The following is a 22,621-nucleotide window of genomic DNA, read 5'->3' on the forward strand; positions in this document are numbered from 1 at the left end:
TGTACAAGACAAACCGTTCCCAGACAAAGACTATCACATTCGTCAAACTCATTGAATTGTTTGGGAATACGAAGAACAGGGAATTGAATCCCGAATAAGTTCAGCAAACTGTCGCTGCTTATATGTTGTTCATCTTGGGAACCGCTATATTCCCTGACGCTAATGGTAACAGGGTGCATATGAACAACCTACAATACTTGGATCCGTTGGAAAAGGTTCATGAGTATTCATGGGGCACTGCTTTCTTGGCACATTTTTTGGCAGAAATACGTCGAGCTTCTAAGGCTTACGCCCGTCAATATAATGGGAATTTCACTGTAATTCAGGTATAGTGAACTACTTATTTTGTGATCATTTTCACTAAATTTGTTAATTTCCAATTATTTATTTTCTTATACATTTCACTGGCATAGGTGTGGGCTTATGAACACTTCCCAAAATTGTTCATACGGTATAAAGGATTGAGTGCTTTCACTGAATATCAACAGAATAATCCTCTAGGTCAGAAATACTTCTTCGACAATACCCCGAGGCCCAATAACAAGAAACAGTTATGTGCAATGAGATTGGCTTTGGACTCGGTGGCTGTCCAAGATGTTGTGTTTGACCCGTATAGGAATGCCAGAGGAGTTTACTTGCAAAGGCGTGACAATGTTTCATTTTACAACGGAACGTTAGTTCATCCAAAAGGATTTGTTATGCACAACCCTCGCCGTGTAATGCGCCAACTTGGGTACAAGCAGAAAGATCTCACAGATACATATTATCAGAAATTCTCTCATGACTTTCCTCAATGCCAATCAAATGAGAACCATACTCTCACAGTTTACGACCCTAAACCTATTCTTGCACATTGGAGTGAAAGGGAAGAACAAGGACTTGTGTTGGATAGGGCCGATTGGGAATTGGCTGAGAACGGTTATGAGAGTGAACCAACCTTCCTAAGAGGCCATCGGAAGTTCTCGCATCCTTATGTTGTACGCCCGGATATCGTAGATGTTCCTCCACCACCAGCACGTCCCTCCACAACTCCGAAAACTGTACCCGCACTTCTACAGCTCGTTACGTTGTTGGTACGTACGTATGGTTCATTACTATTCTTTTTATCTATATCTATGAACTTATACAATTGTACATACTAAGTACATGTTTAAAATTTCCTTAACAGCGTCGGCGGATTGGAAATTTGTCAAAGTTCTTTAAGAAAAAGAACAAGAAAGGAGAGGTGCTGACCCAGAAAGAAATGGAGAACGTCGAGCAAAAGATAGACAGAATTGAAGATCCAGAGGCAAAAGACTTGTGGGACGAAAGGAAGAAGAGGGTACACAAGAAGCCAAGAACCGAGTGATCATGTGTTTCTTCTATAGTATTAATTGGGTTTGAACAATCTAGTGTTGGTTTATGTTTGTTTGTGAGTCTTGAACAATGTGTTTGTTTGTGTGTTTTGCTAAACTCTTTGCTTGACTTGGTTTATGTTTGATTTGTTTTTGGTTTGGAACCACATAACTTTGGAGTTTGTTCTGGTATACAATCTAGTATTGTTATTATATTTATTATGTTCATAAACTTGTGTCAAATTACCTCTTTTACAGAGTTTGAATGTGGCAAGATCACATAAATTTCTAAGTTTTCTCCAATATCGGTATGCTCGAAAAGAGTAAAATCAATGCCGGTTTCCTAAATGAAAGAGTTCCGGCATTCAAATGTGTTTGGATACTATGCCGGTGGCATGCAATCTCCTTGGAAAATATGTTTTTGACGGAAAACCGGCACTATTATGATGTTAACTTCTATGCCGGCGAATTTACTGATTTCTCTGGATGTTTTTTTTCTGTATTTCCGGCATGATTTCAAAACAACAATCTACGCCGGCACCATAGTTCCAGCGTGATAATTATAAAACACAACTATGCCGGCAAAGGCATCAAAATATGATTTAATGTTTACAATTCAAACTTCCAAAAAAACAAAAGGTTGCATATTAGTGAACCACATATATCGAAATTACTCATCATCGCTTCCACACGTATTAACTTGAATCTCCTCCTCTTGAAGAGGTTTCTTTGATAAGGCCAACGCATCCCAAAATTGGTGATTCTCCTCATACAATGCCATCCATCCCTTCCAGATATTGGGATCTAGATCCTTGTTTTTTACCATCCCACAAACAGGTGGAAATGGACAATTGTCCTTGAGTTTTGGAATAACGAAATGATTACCGTTCACGAACGCCAAAACAACTCTTCCCTTCTTAAGGGATCCTTCGCATTTTTGCCACTTTGGGGTAAATGTTACTTCTACGGTGGGGGTAAAATAATGAACAACACATCTAAATGTATCCGCCACTAAATGCCCACAAAGCGGCATTCTCATCCAATATTGAGAAGGAAGAAAGTTCATCTCTTGCTGGGGCCCTAATACTTGAGCATGCATATCATCAAACCCCTTGCCTACACCAAGCAATTGCTCATAAAATCTCCCCTTGTTCACAAGTTGTTCGGCCACCCTCGTTCTATCATATCGGCATGGTGTCATACCTCTACTAACCGCCGTGTCAAAGATTCCTAATTGTTCTGTCACAGCATGATAGCCACAATTTCCATTTCCATCTCCATCGACATCATCCGTATGTACAATATACTCGCGAATAGCCTCAGGAAGTTGGTCTATGTAAGACTGTATCTTGGTATGATAACTTCTAATTGTCCTACCTGTTCTGGGATCCTTATACATCTTCATATTACCCTTTTCTAACTTGATTATATCCAAACCATCCTCTGCAATCTCTACACTTGCATTGTCTTCGATATGTGATGGGAGTCCGTACTTCCTTGGCCTACCCCTTCGCCTTGGAACTAAAACTACATCAACTTTGCTATCACTCGGGTTTGTCACCACCTTTGCCTCGTCACCTTATTGTTCTATGTCACTTGATGTTAATACCTTTGGAGGCCTACCCCTTTTCCTTGGAACTTCCGCTAGATCGACTATGGGTATGGCTTCGGAATGCTCACCTTGTTGTTCAATGTCACTTGATGTTGATACATTTGGAGGTCTACCCCTTTTCCTTGGAACCTCCGCTAGATCGACTATGGGTATGGCTTCGGAATGCTCACCTTGTTGTTCTATGTCACTTGATGTTGATACCTTTGGAGGCCTACCCCTTTTCCTTGGAACCTCCTCTAGATCGACTATGGGTATGGATTCGGAATGCTCACCTTGTTGTTCTATATCGCTTGATGTTGATACCTTTGGAGGCCTACCCCTTTTCCTTGGAACCTCCGCTAGATCGACTATGGGTATGGCTTCGGAATGCTCACCTTGTTGTTCTATGTCACTTGATGTTGATATCTTTGGAGGCCTACCCATTTTCCTTGGAACCTCCGCTAGATCGACTATGGGTATGGCTTCGGAATGCTCACCTTGTTGTTCTATATTACTTGATGTTGATACCTTTGGAGGCCTACCCCTTTTCCTTGAAACCTCCGCTAGATCGACTATGGGTATGGCTTCGGAATGCTCACCTTGTTGTTCTTTGTCACTTGATGTTGATACCTTTGGAGGCCTACCCCTTTTATTTGGAACCTCCGCTAGATCGACTATGGGTATGGCTTCGGAATGCTCACCTTGTTGTTCTTTGTAACTTGATATTGATACCTTTGGCGGCCTACCCCTCTTCATTGGAACCTCCGATGAGTTGGATTTTGGTGTGGATACGAAATCCTTCGTTTGTTGTTGACTTGATAGTGGTTCCTTCCTCGGCCTACCTCTTTTGTTTGGAACCTGCGCTTCCACGAACCTTTGTTCCGAAATATCACATGCGGTTAGATCTCGTTTCTTAGTTGCCGCGTGTTCTTCTTCACGTTGAGTCATTTCTTTCAATTCTACCCTTTGTTTTCTCCTTGACGTTTTTGTTTGTGGTCTACCTATTGGATCTCCCTTTCTTGGCTCTTCGCTTTGTGCGATACATGAACGAGTAATTAGCCTTAGTTGTCTCAACAAGACTTGCCGTCTTACCAATGTGCCGCGTGAGTAAGCTTCGAAGAATTCCTTTGCTTCGTTTGTATCCCATGGAGATTGCCCGGGATCTCCCAAAGGGGGAGGGTCGAAAGATAGTTGCTTCCAAAACGGATCAATAACCTCAATAGGTATCACTTCTTCATACTTCACAAGCATATGACGACACGAAATCCCCAGTGAAGACATGTCGGGACAAATACACACATCACCCGATTTTCCGTAATTTTTCTCATATTCCATTTGTCTCATCATATGTTTTATTGCTCAATAAGAGACGTTGAATTCTATTCCTTGGAGAAACTTACCATAACGAAGAAATTGAGTCATCCTTTCCATTGAGATTTTCTCAAAAGCCTCCTTGATCCTATTGATATCAGCCTTAAAGTATTGCTCCTTTGCCTCAGTGACCGTAACCACATTGCTTTGACCGGACTGGATGAGATCTTTAAATCTCCCATGAGCGGACTCCGCTGCACTAGTTGCTTCATTCTTGAAGTGTCTATACCGGTTTGTCCATGCACGCACAAAGTTTTCCTTGAACTTATCCAACCATTGAGTCCGACAATACCAGACGACAGTCGGATAAACTTCATTCCAATCGACAATAAACTTCTCCAATCTCTTTTCGTACATAACCTCTGTAAGAGACCAATAAACTTTGTCCCAATCTTTTAGAAATTCCAACCACTTTTTATGATTTTCCGCATGTTCTTTGTCCACTTGCTCCTTTATCTTGCCTCTCTCATCTTCTTCTTCTTTGGGGGATAGTTTGTTCTTTCGAACATCTTCCTCTAGTTGAACAATCACTCTCTTCTTAATATCCGCCTTAGTGGTTTCAAACAAGGCATGGCAAGTTTTTATGATATTTTGACGTATATGATATGTACATAGGAAATTTTGTGCGTCCGGGAAGACGTCGGATATTGCTTTCATTAATGCGTCATCTTGATCGGTTACGATGACCCTCGAAAGTTGATTTTCCCGGAAGAATAATTTCAATTTTTGTAATGCCCAATGATAATTATAGTCCCTCTCGTTTTCCATTAAACACCAAACCAATGTGAATGTTACCTTGTCCGAGGTTTGCCTCACGATGTTGAACAATGGAGCTCCCTTCCCATTCCACCCTTCTAATAGTTGCTTGTGCGCTATAAATTGTACGTAGAGAAGACACGTTAGACGCACTCTTTTCCTTGAAGCCTATGAGAATTTGTCTCGGTTTGATAAGTGCTTTGGTCAATCTCTTTACATCCTCGAACTCATGAGGTTTTAGCTTCGCAACTAGGGAGTGACCAACAAAATCTTTCGGATCCCGGTGGTTATGACAGCCACACAAAACTTCACAACCCAATTGTTCATGTCATTTAAACGGAATACAAGCTTAAACGGGAAATTATTCTTCCTCGTACGAGTCTTGTATACCCTATTAGTCTTCTTTGGATATACATAATCCTTTCTCTTGTGGCTATTCTTCTCCTTGTATTTCCCACTTCTCTCGCAAGCCATCTAAAAACGCCTCTTTGAACCTTCGGTATTCCTCACCAACACACACATGTTCTTAAGAGCCGTCTCTTTAGCCCAAGCGATTTCTTCATTTCGATCTATTATTCCCTACATAAGATCAATTTCACGTTCATTAGAAGGTTCATTACTAGCAATCCATTAGTGAAGTTCAAGATACTAGGTGAAAAGTATTCTTTGGTCACATACCGGAGGTATTTTATAGTATTCCGACGTATCCCGATGAAGCGGCTTTGCATTTGTTGGATCAATATATGTCACCACCTAAAGATCGAATGAAAATTAGTTCCAAACGAAATTAAAACACTATGCCGGAAACCCGTACCGGCATGCTCGACCAATGTTCCGGCATAGTCGAACTTAACCAAAACTGAAGACCAAATTTGAAACATATTCCGGCATAAAAGATTCATTAGACAGCAACGCCGGAAGCCAAGGTGCCGGCATTCTCGTAATTTATTGTCCCAAGCCGGTACACGCTTCCGGGATTAAAATAATTGATATGTAATGCCGGTATTTAGCTTTGGAAAACATTTATTCATGTATGTTTTTTGGTAGGTACCGACATTGTAAAATTGAAACTTAACAACGCCGGTTGCGCTGCCGGCATTCTTGATATTGATGGTACCACGCCGGTACGAAGTTCCGGCGTTGATGTTTATTAATTTCCCATGCCGGTATTTGGTTTTAGATGGAAATGTTTCATGTATGTTTTTCATGCAGTTCCGGCATAAAAACCTATCAATGAAACCATGTCGGTTGAATATTCAGTAGTATATTCCTTGGTAGGTAAAAAAGTTAACTGCGTACCGGCATAGTTTTTTGGTAGAATACTATGCAGGATCAATATTCAAAATGGGGGATATCGCTCTACCGGCATGGTCGTAGTATGAATACCATGCCGGTATTGAGTCTGCCGGCATGGTATTCATACCATTTCTATGCCGGCACCTAGGTTTTACAGTTAAAAAAATGGCGGGTTTAAAGAAAAAAATCTATTTCTCAACCTCCTAGCAGCTTTACCTGTGTATTGGGATGCTTGCATGTTGTGCAAGTTTACTTTCTTGTGTAGATTCTTTGAAAAACTCTCCATACTCGTCAAAATCATCATTCAAGGGTGTTGGCTCAACAAAGAGTTGTAATTGAGAGCTGTTGTCGTTAGCTCCTTGTTGTAGTTGAGCTAAAGATTCAGCAGCTTCAATTCTCTCCTCAAAATCATCTTCCATTTTCACAAAAAAATTTCCACTCAAAAATATTTTTCCCTCCTTCTACTCTCACCTCACTCACCCAAATTAAAATAAAACACACACTAATCATTTATCAAAAATCTTATGATTTTACTAATTATTATTAATCACTAATCATGATTAGTGAGGGGTAGATTAGGTAATACATAAAATACTTAGATAAGGGGTGACCCCGAATTGATATCTGGATCCAGTTTTTGTCCTTTTCTTATATCCCCCAATTGTTTTTTTATCCCCCAATTTCGCGTTCATATTTAACCTGGCTAAATTGGGGTCTATGCCACTTAATTGGGGCCTATAACTACATGACAAAATAGGGTCATTAGAAAGTAATTTGTAGAAACCCCTTATCCACTATTTATGTTAATTCCTAATATGCCCTTATTAAGTTAGTGATGATTAATTAAGTTAGTATTTGTTAAATTAATTAGTGTTTGAGTTTGATTATAGTGTTAGGACTAGAGTAGAAATTCATTTCCTCTTTTAAGGTTTGGAGGGAAAGAAGAAGTAGAGGGAAAAAAGAAAAAAACTAGGGTTTGTGATTTTCTTAGCAAAAATGAAACTTTATAGTGATGATGAAGACTCTAATAGTGATGAAGAAGTGGGTGCATCAGATTATCATGATTTCGATCCTACCGAATTGGATAATTTGTTGAAAGAATAAGAGGATGTCAACCAAAGAATGCTTGAGGATATTATTCAAGCACAAGAACAATTTCGTCGGGAAGAAGATGATAATGATCTAGAAACATGTATTTGCATGTCTCAATCTCCCAAAAAGGGAATTTTTTTCAAAACTTTAACCCGGAGTCGGTTTATTCGATACTACATAAACAGATTCTGGGTAAAATCCCCAAATTGGGTACAGAAATCGGTCTTTGTTCATCACCATATGAACCGATTGTAGTAAATTTTTGGCGCGATGGGTACGTGACCAGAATCGGTTTTTATTGGTGATGTTCATAACCCGATTTCTTCACTTGAATAATCATGTAAGTCGACAATCGGTTTGTTTTCGTGTATATGTAATCCGATTTTAAAGTTCCAGGAGAAATATGAACAACAATCGGATTATATGACACGAGACATGAACCGATTGTGGACTTTGAAATTTTTTAGACAAATCTTAAATCGGTCTTTATAGTTGCACATATAAACCGATTGCGAGGAATCAGTTTAATCTACTGTAACATATAAACCGATTTTGAATCATCAATTTGTTGATATTTGTTGTAGATTGTCGTGGTGTTTGAAGAAGATCAACCCAAAGTTGTATCTCTGCTGGGTCCTGATACCTCTTCCCACTATTTCACCGATTTGGAATGGCAAGATAGAAACGATGCAAAGCAATGGTTTATAGACAAGGGAATAGAGATCAAATGCGCCTTAGTTTTAGGCCGTCATTCAAGTGAAGATCGTTTGGAAATTGTTTGTGAGAGAGGTGGAAAGAAAGAAAATCACTGGGAAAAGGAAAGATTGTACGTGAAGAAGACGACAAGGGAATACATTACTAAATCAAAGAAGTATGGTTTCCCATTTAAGATTATAGTTAATAGACCCAAGAGACCCGATGGTAGTAAGGTATACAAGTTCTCTAAAGTGATGAATGGTTGTCACAATCATGATGAGCCGGAATCTCTTGTTGGACACGTGGCCGTTTGTGGGTTGAAACCACATCAATTGGAAACGGTGAGGTCGATGAAAGCATGTAAACCAAGTGACATCCTTAGGAAGATTAAGGAGGATGATAAGGATAACTTGTCCACTTTAAGACAAATTTACACGGCAAGAGCAGCCTTTATGAGGAGGTCATGGGATGGTAGAGCGGTTATGGAACAATCTCAAAGGTTAGCCGATCAACACGAATACACAATGAGGAAGCAAGTATTGGAAGGCAAAGTGACTCGTATTTTCTTGGCGCATCCGGAGATGATCAAGTTGGCACAATGCTTCTATCAAGTTTTGTTAATAGATTGTACATACAAGACTAATAAGTACAATATGCCGTTGTTAAACATTGTTTGCCATACTTCCGACAAGCAAACTTTCACGGTTTAAAGCCACAAAAAGGTGCCGCTCGTGAAAAGGCCGAAGATGAGCGTCTTCAAAAACTAAATTCGGAACAAAGAGAGGAGGACAAGAAGAAAATGCAATCGGAGTATGAAGCGAATGGGTTACTATGGAAGGCTTTTCAACATCATTGGGATTTAATGGTACACTCAATGTCCATGGCCGAGTTTGAATCCTACTTGGAGAGTTTTATTGGGCTATGGAAGAAAGATTACGAGAAGTGTGTGGTTTATTGCTTGAAGGAATTGTTGGATCCGTACAAGAAAAAATTTGTGTATGCTTACACGTACCAACACATGCATTACAAGAATTAGGCGACAAGTATCGCGGAAGGATCTCATGGACGTTTGAAAAGCTTGCTCCGAGGGAGCCAAAACACAGTGGTTACATTACAAGATGCCATCCATGAATACACCAAGGCCGATATCATCAAGATAACCGCTCAAATGGAAGAGAGTGGGATGAAAATCATCACAAGCTACAAGGAACACCATCGGTTGATTAAAAATTTAAATTATAGGGTGTCTCACTGGGCAATCATTTCTATGATGAAGGATTACAAATATTATGTGGATAAGGAGATGGGGAGAAGAAGAATTGAATGCTCATGTATGATGATGACGGCCTTCGGATTTCCGTGTCGTCACATGATCGCGAAGTACCAACAAGAAATTCCTTTTGAAATCATTGATCCGTTTTGGAAGCAACTTAGTTTCAAACCGCCCCCAACCGAAGAACCAATCGAATCCTTTGTGGACACGGATATTGGAAGGGAAATCATCGAGAATTTCGCAAAAAAGGATGTCTTGGGAAGAAAAGTTTTGATGTACGACTTAAAACTAGCCGCGAACCCCCATATGGTACCGGTCGGAGAACCAACGATGCTACCGCCAACGGGAAGACCACCTACCAACATGGATTGGAAGGAAGAAAGGAAAGAGTTTAAGGTTGCAATGAGTATCGGCAAAAACCCTTTATTGAGTCATAAAAGAATCGTTTGTCAACATGAGCGTGAAGACGCTACATATGAAGAGGCGAAGGTTCCAAAGAAAAGGGGCCGACCGAAGAAGGGGGAAAACGGGACAAGTAGCGCACAAGCCAAGACAAATGTTTCAAACGTTCCTTCACAAATTGAGAATGAAGAGGCACCAGCTAAGAGGAAAACAGATCGACCAAAGAAGGGAGAAAGCGGGACAAGTAGTGCACAAGCCAAGACAAATGTTTCAAACGTTCCTTCACAAATTGAGAATGAAGAGGCACCGGCTAAGAGGAAAAGGGGTCGACCAAAGAAGGGAGAAAGTGGGACAAGTAGCGCTCCTTCGCAACATATGGATGTAATTGATCCTTCTCAAGAGAGTCAAGCGAGTACAACACGAGTATCAAGGTTACGTGCATGGAAGGGAGAAACAAGACAAAAGGGTTCTATGGTGACTCTAAGGGTCGCTCTTGGTGATGGAAGCACTCCTAGGGATGAATGAGGTAGACCCCATCGAATTTGTTACACCATATTCGAGGAGTATTACTCGAAACTTCCTGAAATCATTAAGCCCTATGTGTTATCCACCGACGACGTGGATGCGGATGGGAATTGTGGTTATCACGTTACATCGGAACAAATAGGCCATATAAGTTTGGCAGACGATGAGAACCTAACCCAATGTCAATATTTTAGAAAGATGATGGCATTGCGCTTAGAAGAAGACAAGGAATTTTACAGACCTATGATGAAGGAAGGAAAAACAAGACATGACAAAGAAGGGATTTTTGAAAAATTGGTTGGTAGAGTACAAGGGCCAAGGGGGAATGGACCAATTACCCGAGATCATTGGATGTGTATGCCTCTATATGGTCATCTCTTGGCGGAAACGTGGAGTTGCGTTGTTCATCTATTTGGTAAGGGATCATGTTATACATACGCACCAAAATACACCATTTGGGATGAATCGATTAAGGATCGGAGAATTGTTTTATTCAACCATAACAACATACATTATATCGGTCTTAGAGTACGTGATGATTGTCCATTACCACCGGTAGATGAGTTTCATGAGGTCTCAGAGGTCACCAAGGAGTGACTAAAAAAATATGATCCCAACATGAGGCGATGAGAGGAATTGATCGTGCCGGATCAATTCGATGGTCTCCATTTATTGGAATGAGTATTTTCCTTATGTAAAAACTTGATCTATCGGATGCTTACATTTTGTCGCTTTCTTATATTGTATTTTGCAAACTTGAACCAACCTTAATGAATGAAAGTGGTTTTCTTTTTTTGGGTAACTTGGGCTCATTTATAGAAATTTGTAACAAAATCGGACTTCTTATTCATTTATAGAGTCCGATTCTGGAGTTAGTTTGTTGCAGCTTTTCCAGAATCAGTTTATATGGAGGATAATGTAATCCGATTATTGGAAGAAAAGGGTACAAAGATTTTTAACTAAACAATCATATGGTCCAAAATGATCCAAACAGGAATCCTAAATCGGTTTATATGTGTAGTAATGTAATCTGATTATAGTTGATGTTCATTACATCAACCCAGAATCGGTTTATGTAGGTTCACATTAAAATCCGATTAAGATTACAATCGGATTACTGTGCTGAACATATAAATCGATTCTGGGTGGATTTTCAGAAAACTTGATGAGTGAATTTTTAAGATTTAGAGGTAAATCATTGTAGAGTATCTCTTACAAGGAATGGTTTAAAGGGATTTAACTCAATCACTTGAATTGTCTGTTTTTGGGTTTTCTTTTTACAAACAACAAAAGAAGATTTTAATTGTTGTTTGTGATTGATTAAGATTTAGTTTTGGTTTTGATGGAAATTGAAAAATAAATTGAGTTTTGATTAATGATTTTTGTATTTGTTAATTAAGTTATGATTTTGTATTTGTATTTGTGTTAGAATAATTAAGGGTTAGTTTAATATTTTTACAATATTTTAGACACCCCTTATCATTCTTTATTGGGTGGATGAAGAAATCCATAGGCCCCAATTTAGCCAGGATATTTAAGAGAAGCCGTAATTAATCTTTTTTTCTTTAAAGCCTTTTTTTTTTGAGATTTTCTTGTAAATTTGCTCAACTCTACAGGGGAAAGTTATTTTTACAAATGAATTCGCCTTTTTTGAGTAATTTTTTTTTAAACTTTCCTAACCTCGAATAGCATAGACCATTTTGTTAAGAATCCTATATTTGACCGCACAGAGTATTAAACATGACGCAAAAGATGTTTTAAGCAAAACTATTTTGATTCACAAAAGGTTAACTTTTTTGCTTCTAAAAGCCATTTTAAATTCTATATCCAAACTGATTTCTTTCTTTTTGACGTCTAATATAAGTAATTTCTGCGTGTGCATCGAAACACATATCCCTGGCAAAGTTTAAAACACCTCCTATCTGGCTATCTCTCTGGGTATGTGTGTTCAAGTCCATATCCTTATGAATCGGGATATAATATGCTTTCCCCTTTTATGTTGAGGATTCGTGAATTTGTGTGTTGAGTTTATTATTCACAAAATTGATTAAAAAGATCAAAATCAACAATTCCTGGGTGAAAATGACATTTAGATTTTGATACTGTTTAAATGGACAAAAATGTAAAAATAGCCAGGATGTAAACAGTTTTATCCTACCCATTTTCAAATACTCTTTCTTATTTTTAATTTACATCATGATGCATCCAGTTTCATCCTTACTATTTTTTAAGTTTAAGTCAGGATGAATCCATTTTCATCCTTGCTATTTTTTTGGTGTCCATTCACCCATAATAATTTTTACTCGTCCATTTGAACCATGTTTTAAAAATATTTGGACAAATGACCCATTTTCCATTTATTAATTCAATTCAATAATGTGGACGTGTCTTTAATTCTGTTTACAAGTGATATCATCCCATTACCCATACTTACAAGTCACTTTTGTGTAAATTGTAGTAGCAGTGGCTTAGAATGGAGGATTTGAGCAAAGATTTCCGTTACCAAACAAAACACACGCAACTAGCAACATAGTCAAAAGGTATATGTAATATACATATCCCTCTTCGCCAAAATAACAACATTCTGTTTGTAAGTTCGTTTTAGAGTTTCTCTATTTAATCGATTTGTTTCAGCAAACAAAAGTTGACAAACTCTACCACATACCTTTGCATCTCTAGTAATGAGCACCACAGTTGCCTTATACAGATCAAGGAAAGTTTTCTTGGAAACTAATACCCGTCTTTGTTAAATTTCCATTTATAAAAACATACGCCTGTAAGCCAGCAATTACTATTGATTACTTAGGAAACAGGAAAGGAATTTAAAGGTTTGATTTTGCAACTCATTCTCAAAGTTTAAGTTTGCATAAGAAGTACATTGTACCTTCACATTTTAGAGGTGATTTAAGATCATGTGTATATATAAGTTAAATGCGTAAAGGTTGGTCATGCACTGTGGTTGTTGAGAGAGAGGTAGTTGAATTTGAAAACTAGCTAGAGAAGAACATGTTGTGGTTTTGGTGGTGTTGTTTGGTGGTGACTTCAGGGTTCATAGGAGGATATAGTAGTGATGTTACGTACGATGGAAGATCACTGATTATCGATGGACAACGGAAGATCCTCTTCTCCGGTTCCATTCATTATCCACGAAGTACTCCTCAGGTACTGCACCACTCTCTCTCTCTCTCTCTCTCTCTCTGAAAGTATATATTTAGCTCTATGATGAACAGATATATATCCAGTAAAAGACATATTTCATTATATTCACAACACGGGTTGCATAGTAACAGTTGTTCATCAAACAACACAATTACTTGAAAGACCACCTTAACTTATTATGTTTATTGCTGAGAGAATTATAATATACTCTGATGGTGAGTCTGATCATTGCATGCATTAATGTTCGGTAGATGAGGAAAGAGTTGAAATTTATAGGTAATTCTCTAAACTTGTTGCAGTTGGTTTCGCATCTTCTCCGTGCTTTTGCAAAAAAAAAAGTTATACATATGATTCAATATCTGTAAAAAAAAATGTTGTGTAATTTACGCAAAAATTTATCTCGCAGAAGTTTTGAATTCTGAGTAACCAAATTAAAGACAGAAAAATCAAACTTCAACAAAATGTAAAAAAAAAAAGTCTGTCGAATTCTGCATGACCTTCTAGGGGAAGAAATCTTAGACTGGTTTAGTTTTTGATAAAAATGCATCACATGCAAGGGTTTATTAATAATTTAGCAGAAAGATTTAACGGAGGAAATTTGGTTGGGCATCTTTTCCAAATAGCCGTCCCCTAAATATATGCCGAAAATATTGATGAGGGGAAAGAATTTTCGTGACCATAATGAGAAACTCTCTTTAATTACATGCTTAAATACTGCAAGAAATTTGTTTTCTCTTATGGAAAGTAAAGCATGCATGATGCATGGGACGATGTGCTCGTGAATGTCAGGGGAACTTGCATATTTGCCTTTGGAGTAAGAAACAAAGGCACCATTTACTTTGGTTCGTTTAGACATCGTGGTAGGATTTCTTGATCGGCAAATCAATGAGCTCATATTCTTTGTTTGTTTCTCTAAAAAAGTTGCTTACAAGAAAGTATGGTTCATAACAAACTAAATTCAATTCCAATGCTCATAGTTTCCTTTGGCTCCATAAATGCACACTGTTTTGGCAATCCATGCATACGAACAAACTTATACAAAAGTTCCAAAAAAAACAATAAAAGATGAGATCTCTCCTTCACCATTTATCATTAGATGCAGTGGCGGAGCCGGACTTTGGGAATGAGGGGACTAAAAAAACATTCCATACACACAACGGGACTAAATATAAAAATCAGGGGACTAAATGTAAAATATATTATAAAATTAAGGGTATTTTTATGGTTTTGGAAATTTTAGGGGGCTAGAGCCACGGTTAGTCAACCCTTGGCTCCGCCCCTGATTAGATGGCAACTGATTTATTTTGATAGGCTACTTTAAAATTAAAGCCCATCCTATATTTGTTAGTTTATACTTTTAGTTGTAAACGCATGCACATGGTTTGTGTGTTCTTCAATATTATTATTTTTGCCGAGGAAAAAAAATGTAAGCTATTAGCATAGTAATGGGTAGTATAACTAATAACAATAAGTCTTCACGAACCACGCCAAAAACAACAAAAAAACCCGTCAAGACATAATACATGTGACCTCTGCTAAACTCTCGAGGGCGGACCCATTAGGGACCACAAGTTTCAAAATTTCGTAAGGAGCGGTGTTTTTCAGCGGTTTTTTGGGCGGTTCGTTTTATTTTCAAATCTTGTTTGACCTTGTCCATCTAAGAGTGTCCATGGATCCTCCTTCATTAAGAAAATACTGCTAGATAATTAACGGCATTTACCAATATGTATAAACACAGATGTGGCCGTCTTTGATATCTAAAGCTAAAGAAGGTGGACTTGATGTGATACAAACATACGTGTTCTGGAATCTGCATGAGCCCCAACCTGGGAAGGTTTGTACATCCGTCTCTTGAGCATGTTATATATACAATTCTTCTTTTATTCTGTTTCGGTAGAAATTAATGTATGTAATGGTGTACCTGCTTTCGTGTGTGTTACATCTTCAGTATGATTTCCAAGGAAGGAATGATTTGGTGAGATTTATTAAAGAAATTCAAGCACAAGGCTTATATGTATGCCTTAGGATTGGACCCTTCATTGAAGCCGAATGGACATACGGGTACGTCTGGGAGTATTTATTTATTTAATTATATATATATATGAAAGAGAGAATTTAATTAAAAAATAAAAATGTTTGCAGTGACATCCAAAACAGAAAAATTACAAGCAAATATAACTTTGAAGTTTGAATCGAAAGTATAAGAAGAGATACCCAAGAGAAAGCCCAAAAAGAATGTAAAATTGTTATGGCACTATATATTTTTGTTGGTTACAAATCCTAACTAGACCCTGCTTTGGATGCAGAGGCCTTCCATTTTGGTTGCATGATGTCCCAGGCATTGTTTATCGATCTGATAATGAACCTTTTAAGGTATGATCAAAAATCCATATTTTCGACCTTGTTTTTTTAGATACCTGTAAATGCTGATTAAATTGCCAGTTTCACAGATTTTTTTCTTTCTTTGTTCCTTACAGTTAATGACTAATGAAAAATCTAGTCTGTCAGGTTTCCTTATTCGTTGCACATTTTAGCTACTGCATTTAACCTCCCTAACATTTATGCTGGTTTTATATGTGGATATGAATAATCAAGAACTATATGCAAAATTTTACTACGAAGATCGTAAATTTGATGAAAGCTGAAGGATTGTATGCTTCACAAGGAGGGCCTATCATTTTGTCACAGGTAGTTACTTATATCCATGAATATTAGTACAGTCAGTAACAACATATATACGTAAACATATACACATTTGTGGAAGATATTAGCCATGCCATTGAATGGACTCATGGGCATATCAGTGGTCTTGAACACATTTCTTGAGTTCCGCCTTCAACGCATTCGTGAGCTCAGTTTGCGTCCGGAGTTATATGGTTTAAATTTACTCGCTGCAAGCTATTGTCTATGTTAGTATGTTGGTCCTGAGAATTAAATCAATGCAGATTGAGAATGAGTACAAAAATGTGGAACAAGCATTTCATGAGAAAGGACCACCTTATGTTATTTGGGCTGCAAAAATGGCTGTGGATCTTCAAACTGGTTCTCCATGGGTCATGTGCAAGCAAGATGATGCTCCTGACCCTGTGGTATGTGCATGTATTTTAGCATACATTTTCGCTTATACTGATCTCTAGTACTAGAAATTGCAAATACGCGATCCCGTCCAGTAGCTATTCGATGAAATGCACACACCAAATTCAATAAGTAACTTCATAATATACATATTTTTGTTTGAATTGTCTATATATGTGCAGATTAATGCATGCAACGGAAGGAATTGTGGGGAAACATTTGCTGGACCAAACTCACCTAATAAGCCGGGAATATGGACAGAGAATTGGACTTCCTTGTAAGTTAATCAGTTAACTTCATCTTCTTATGTTTAGCATATTCGTCAAGTAATAGATATATGGACTGACCTTGCTCTTTGTTCCTGTAGTTTTCAAGTATTTGGGGGAAAAGCAAACATAAGATCTGCCCAAGATATCGCCTTTGCTGTCGCCCTTTTTCTTGCAAAAAGTGGGAGTTACATAAACTATTACATGGTATATATACACAGCACTCATCTTGGTTTTACACACTAGACTAGTAAGTCGGCGTGCACTAAAGAGTATGGTTTCTCTAATAAATCAGTTAATGTACACATATATCCGTTTCTCATTTTTGTATTTCAATATAGTATCATGGGGGAACAAATTTTGGAAGAACAGGTGCGGCATACGTGACTACAAGTTACTATGATCAAGCTCCTCTTGATGAATACGGTGAGTTGTGTTTCACAATGTAGAGTTTTTAATATTTAGCTCGGTATGATATTCAGTAATTGATGTAACCACGCAGGTCTTATAAGGCAACCTAAATGGGGGCATTTGAAGGAGCTCCATTCTGTAATAAAGCAAATATCTGAAACACTACTCTCAGGAACCAGGACTAATTCCTCATTAGGCAGCGATTTACAAGATGTAGGAGCCTGAACCTAGTTTTTCTCGATTGTCAATATCACAGAGCACGCAGGTTTCTTTAGTGTTTTCTGGTTTTACGACTATGACATTATCTCAAACGCCCATTTTTCATTTTTAGGCATATGTTTTCAAAAAGAATTCGGGAGAAGGTGTTGCATTTCTATCAAACCGTGACCCGAAAAATCATGTCAAAGTTCAGTATCAAGATTCTTTCTATGACTTGCCTCCAAGAACAATTGTTATATTACAAGATTGCAGAAATGTAATCTTCAACACTTCCAAGGTATGTTATGTTTTATGATTAAAAAGTTTTCACTCGCGGAGGTGCAAGTCAAGTAAGTATAATATGGATCCTTACCATAGTCCTGTATTTTATAGGTTAGCGCTCAAGGCCTTACGAGGTCGATAGGATCAAGCCAAAAGTTTAATTCAGCAGAGAGATGGCAGCAATACCAAGATGTAGTACCTAACTATGAAGATACGTCAATCAGAGCAAATATGTTGTTAGAACACATGAATGCAACTAAAGATGTATCTGATTATCTTTGGTATACTTTCAGGTAACAGTCGTTATCAATTAAACTTTCCCTAAATATATTACTAAGGGCCATTTTCTTTATAAATGTTTGAAGTTAATATTCGTATGTGGAACTGCAGCTTTGAAAATAAACAAAGTGGCGGGGATGCTGTTCTTCATGTTTACTCACTTGGGCATGTAGTCCATGCTTTTGTCAACAACAAATATATTGGTAGGTTATTACTCACCATAGTGCATACATTCATCAGTACTTGAGGAAATCATCTATTAAGCATTTAAGGCTCACAAAAGTATGTGAAAGACAAATGCAATATTTGCAGTTCTAAATTGCCGCAATTTGCAAACATTCTTCATTGTATTAGAGACAGACTTGCATAGACTTCTGCAACACTATTAACAAAGTGCATATGACAATTTTTCTTGGAACATCTTGTTTGATTAGGAGTTGTACATGGGAGTCATGACATTCGGCAAGGTTGTGCTCTTGAGTACCCTATCCCACTAAATGATGGGCAGATGAACAATGTCTCTATACTGAGTGCTATGGTTGGACTACCGGTACTGGCTATTCATTATATCTTCATCTTTTTCTTAAATTCTATCACCTTTTCAGTTGTGACATTAGAAAACAATTATTCTTAGCTGGACAATAAAAATGTAGGATTCTGGGGCATTTCTTGAGAAGCGGGTTGCTGGTTTACGTGATGTGTATATTCAATACAACGGCAAAACTCTTACAAGATTCACCAGACATGCATGGGGTTATCAGGTTAATTACTTGTTTCCCTAGATTGTTGAAAAGGATATGGTTATCAAGTTCTACTCTCCGTTGTTAATTGTATCATTGACACATAATATTATTCAGGGAATTTGATTCAAAATTTACGTATGTACTGCTGTAGGTTGGCTTACTTGGGGAGAAATCACTGATATACAAAGATGATGGATCTGGTAAAGTCCAATGGAGCAGTTTTACAAGTTTTACTAATCAACCTCTCACATGGTATAAGGTAAACAATTTGGACCTGCAGTCTGACTGTTCAGTGTAATATGCCTGCTTTTGTCATCAGCGTTGTACTTTGTCATCCAATGGTATGTAAAACCTTTAAGAATGTTTTACCACAGAGGACATTTGACGCACCTACTCAAAATGATGACCCGGTTGTATTAAACCTTCATTCGATGGGAAAAGGAGAAGCATGGATAAATGGCGAAAGCATTGGTCGTTATTGGGTGTCATTTAACAACTCTGATGGAGTTCCGTCCCAAATTCTGTATGTGACTGTTCTAAGTTCACTTATAACATCCTTTGATTCTACTTTCATCAAAATTGCTACCCTATGGTGCCGTTCTAACATGTTCACTGTTCGGTATCAACAACAGGTATCATATCCCTAGATCCTTCCTTAAACCTTCAGGAAATCAGCTAGTTCTGTTGGAAGAAATGCATGGGGACCCTCTACAGATTTCCCTGGATACAATCACATTATCACAGCCAAAATGTCGGGTATGCGGGAAGGTCTCACACCTCCATAGTTCCCCGTTAAATTTATCTGGACAAACTTCTAGGATGCTCTTTGGTAGGAGGCCTAAGGTTCAAATTAAATGCCCTTCAAGAAAAACAATCTCAAAGATCGTATTTGCAAGTTTCGGAACACCTACAGGTCATTGCAAGAAATATGCCGTCGGAAGGTGTCATTCATCCAACTCGAAAACAGTTGTCGAGAAGGTAAGTTCAATCTCCCCTACTTCCCTCGTATCTTTTGCTTCACTTTTATTTCCCATTTTTTACTACAGAATAATAAACTTTGTTTGTTCTGATAATTGATGATCAGGCTTGTTTAGGGAAGAGCCGCTGCATCATCACGGAATGGACCAATTATTTCGGGAAAGATCCATGTCCAGGAATTTCCAAAAGACTACGGGTTGTAGCAGAATGCCGATGAAAGAATGTCCATTCCGCAGTTCATGCTGCATTTTCCACCTTACACATGTCTAAAATTTCATCCTTTGATAGCGAAAAAAAGAAAAAGAAATCAATATAAAATGCGTTGTATATGCAAAAATCATACGGAGTGATATGTTATATACATGTTGATAAAGAATAATAAGCTAAGGTATGGCAGGTAGAACTGGCTCCCAATTCATCATTTCATTTGTCTTCCCACAGTGACTCCATATGTTTTCTGCCAAATCAAATGTTGTAGGTACTTGCTTTTTTCTAACAAGAAGCAAACAAACAAATGTTATAGTTAGGATGATGTCGGAAAACTTGGACTAAACCTAAAATGCACCCACCATAAGTCATGGGAAGTATCATGTGACTAGCAGTAGATCCATCAGTATTTAGAAAATTAACCATCCGGTAGTGAGTCTAAGGACAAAGGCACATGCAGATATGAGAAGAGGAAGTATGGCCCCGGCCCCCATCCTATTAATTGCTAGTGCGCCCTTGACATATGAAGCCACATGCCTAATCAAGTACCCAGTCGGTGAGATGTCCCTTGTACAGAACATTTTGTACCACAATGAACCTGCAATACGTATCAAAGAACCTGAGTTCCCCATGTCAATGAAATCATAAATATCTGCAACACCAAGCGATTTCACCAATCCGGCATCTTAAAGTAATTTCAAGAACAAAGGGACGGAGGTGGGGTGGCTTACCCAGGCTGTAGCCCAGGTAGAAATCTGGATAGCCCAATAGTTTTCAATCTGGATAGCCCAATAGTTTCCAAACCTGATGTCATCTCGATGAGTATCCAACGACTTTTTACATAGTGTAGTTTTGACATGAGACAAAAGCAAGGAAACTTACTCAAATCACAGCCGTCTATTATTACATGTTTCTCATGATACATATGCATCGCTTATTTTAGACTTAACCACGTATATTGCTTATAATATGAGAAATGTAGAGTTATTTTGTTCTCACCCAATGCAATTGGTTGTCCCAAAAATGCATTTTTCCTATTATGTATGAACTAATTTCATTGTTTTAAATAATTGAAAATGTTAACATTCATTATGACCATGAAAAATGTTGTAACTCACTATGCTTATGTGCAACAAACCTTAAGTATTTTATAGTATTGTTGCGGGCTAAAATTAGCATACAAAACCAGAAAAAATTTGGGCAAGTTTGCAAATTTTAAACCTTAAGTATTTGATTCAGTGTTTTGTGTTTTAAAGGAAAGACAACGTTTGCAAGTTCTGAAACGGACGCAGACTTGGTACGAATGTCCTCCAAATTTTATTACAAGTGTAATATTGGAATATATGAATCTTTTGTTCCAGTTTCATAAGTTAATAAAATCCCCTGTTTTGCATCAAAAAAAAATACAAGAAAAGGGAAAGGCAAAACATGTTGTGGACCTTGCTCACTTTAGTTGTTAGATTGCATTTTTTTTTCTTCGGATGAACGAAACTGAGAGGTCATTAGAAAAAAAGAAAAATAGCCCATCCAAACATAAAATCTTGGTTGGTCGCTGGTCCCAAAGCACACACAAAGTAGAAAAGAAAAAAGAAATCGGTGCTCAAAAAGGGACAGGGGTAGATCATCTTAAGTAAGTGAGGGTGGGCTCCTCTTGTCATATCTGATCAATCAATTTTAAATTAGTATTTCTGATATCAAATCAAACAAATTGTGTGGTTTTGGTTAATGCACCAGAATTGTTGTCGTTAATTAATCCTCACCGAACAAGAAACCCTTTCCTATTGGAACCATAATGGAGGGCATACCAAAATCTTCCAAGGCATATTGAATGAAGACAAAAAAAGATTGTGAAATAGCAAAATCAGATAACCCCTTAACCCAAATTTTTTTAATGGTAAATCTGCCCTTTACGTATTAGTGTTAATAATTTTGATTAGTGATTAAATATTTTATTTAGTGATTAAAATAATTTTCTGAATTATAAGAGTTGTTTAGATGAAAAATTTGAGGAAAAAAAAATCAAAGTTTTGGTTTGGTTAAGAAGGAGAGAAAGAGAAGGAGAAAGTGAGAAAATTCTAATTCTTGATTCAATGGAGGATGAGGAGGGTCATATATCATCTAAAAAACCTAGGAAAATGCACATCAACTACACCAATGATTCCCAAACCATTGGAGGATGAAAAGGTTCGACTTACATTTATGAGCCGAACCGATCCCTTTATGAACAGTTCGGCTAGCTGAAACTGTTTAGGTATGCGCCGAACATTTGCTAGACACTAGTTCGGCTTGTATAAAATTTTCCTAGAAAGCCGAACATATTCCTGAGAGTTCTGGAATAAAAAATGTTGATGGTTCGGCTTATATAATGAAAACCGTATCAGCCGAACTGTTCATATACACTTTCAGGCTGAAAATTTGAAGAACCGTTCGGCTTAAAAAACAACAACATTATGCGCCGAACTTTGGTTCGGCTCACAACGCAACTAAATTATGCGTCGAACCTAGGTTCGGCTCACAACTCACCTAAATTATGCGCCGAACCTTGATGTGAAACCTGGATATTGACAACTAATGAACAGTTCGGCAAGCTGAAAGTGTTATTGTTATGAGCCGAACCAACTAGTTCGGCTTGTTTAAAAATATCATAATGAGCCGAACCTAGTCCTATGTGATCTGGAAGAAAAATT

General features: G+C 37.8%; 1 protein-coding gene across 1 annotated transcript; it reads left to right on the forward strand.

Moving 5' to 3' along the window:
- The first annotated feature begins 12,912 nt into the window (after positions 1-12,912).
- On the forward strand, positions 12,913-20,145 carry LOC113356418 (beta-galactosidase 6-like). Its single transcript, XM_026599543.1, has 19 exons — positions 12,913-13,498; positions 15,234-15,329; positions 15,444-15,556; positions 15,802-15,868; positions 16,091-16,183; positions 16,441-16,584; positions 16,753-16,847; positions 16,938-17,043; positions 17,178-17,262; positions 17,339-17,460; positions 17,579-17,743; positions 17,839-18,020; positions 18,118-18,209; positions 18,441-18,556; positions 18,660-18,767; positions 18,901-19,008; positions 19,124-19,272; positions 19,382-19,727; positions 19,834-20,145. The coding sequence occupies exons 1-19, from the start codon at positions 13,343-13,345 to the stop codon at positions 19,942-19,944; spliced, it is 2,454 nt and encodes an 817-aa protein (XP_026455328.1). The 5' UTR covers positions 12,913-13,342; the 3' UTR covers positions 19,945-20,145.
- The last annotated feature ends 2,476 nt before the right edge of the window (positions 20,146-22,621 follow it).

The sequence above is a fragment of the Papaver somniferum genome, chromosome 3 (genome assembly GCF_003573695.1).
Source record: "Papaver somniferum cultivar HN1 chromosome 3, ASM357369v1, whole genome shotgun sequence".
Classification (NCBI taxonomy): Eukaryota; Viridiplantae; Streptophyta; class Magnoliopsida; order Ranunculales; family Papaveraceae; genus Papaver; species Papaver somniferum.

Coding starts and splice junctions, on each gene's coding strand:
- LOC113356418 (XM_026599543.1), top strand. CDS start 13,343: ATGTTGTGGTTTTGGTGGTGTTGTTTGGTGGTGACTTCAGGGTTCATA. Junction 15,869..16,090: donor CTGATAATGAACCTTTTAAG/GTATGATCAAAA, acceptor TGAATAATCAAG/AACTATATGCAAAATTTTAC. Junction 18,210..18,440: donor TGTCAACAACAAATATATTG/GTAGGTTATTAC, acceptor TTGTTTGATTAG/GAGTTGTACATGGGAGTCAT.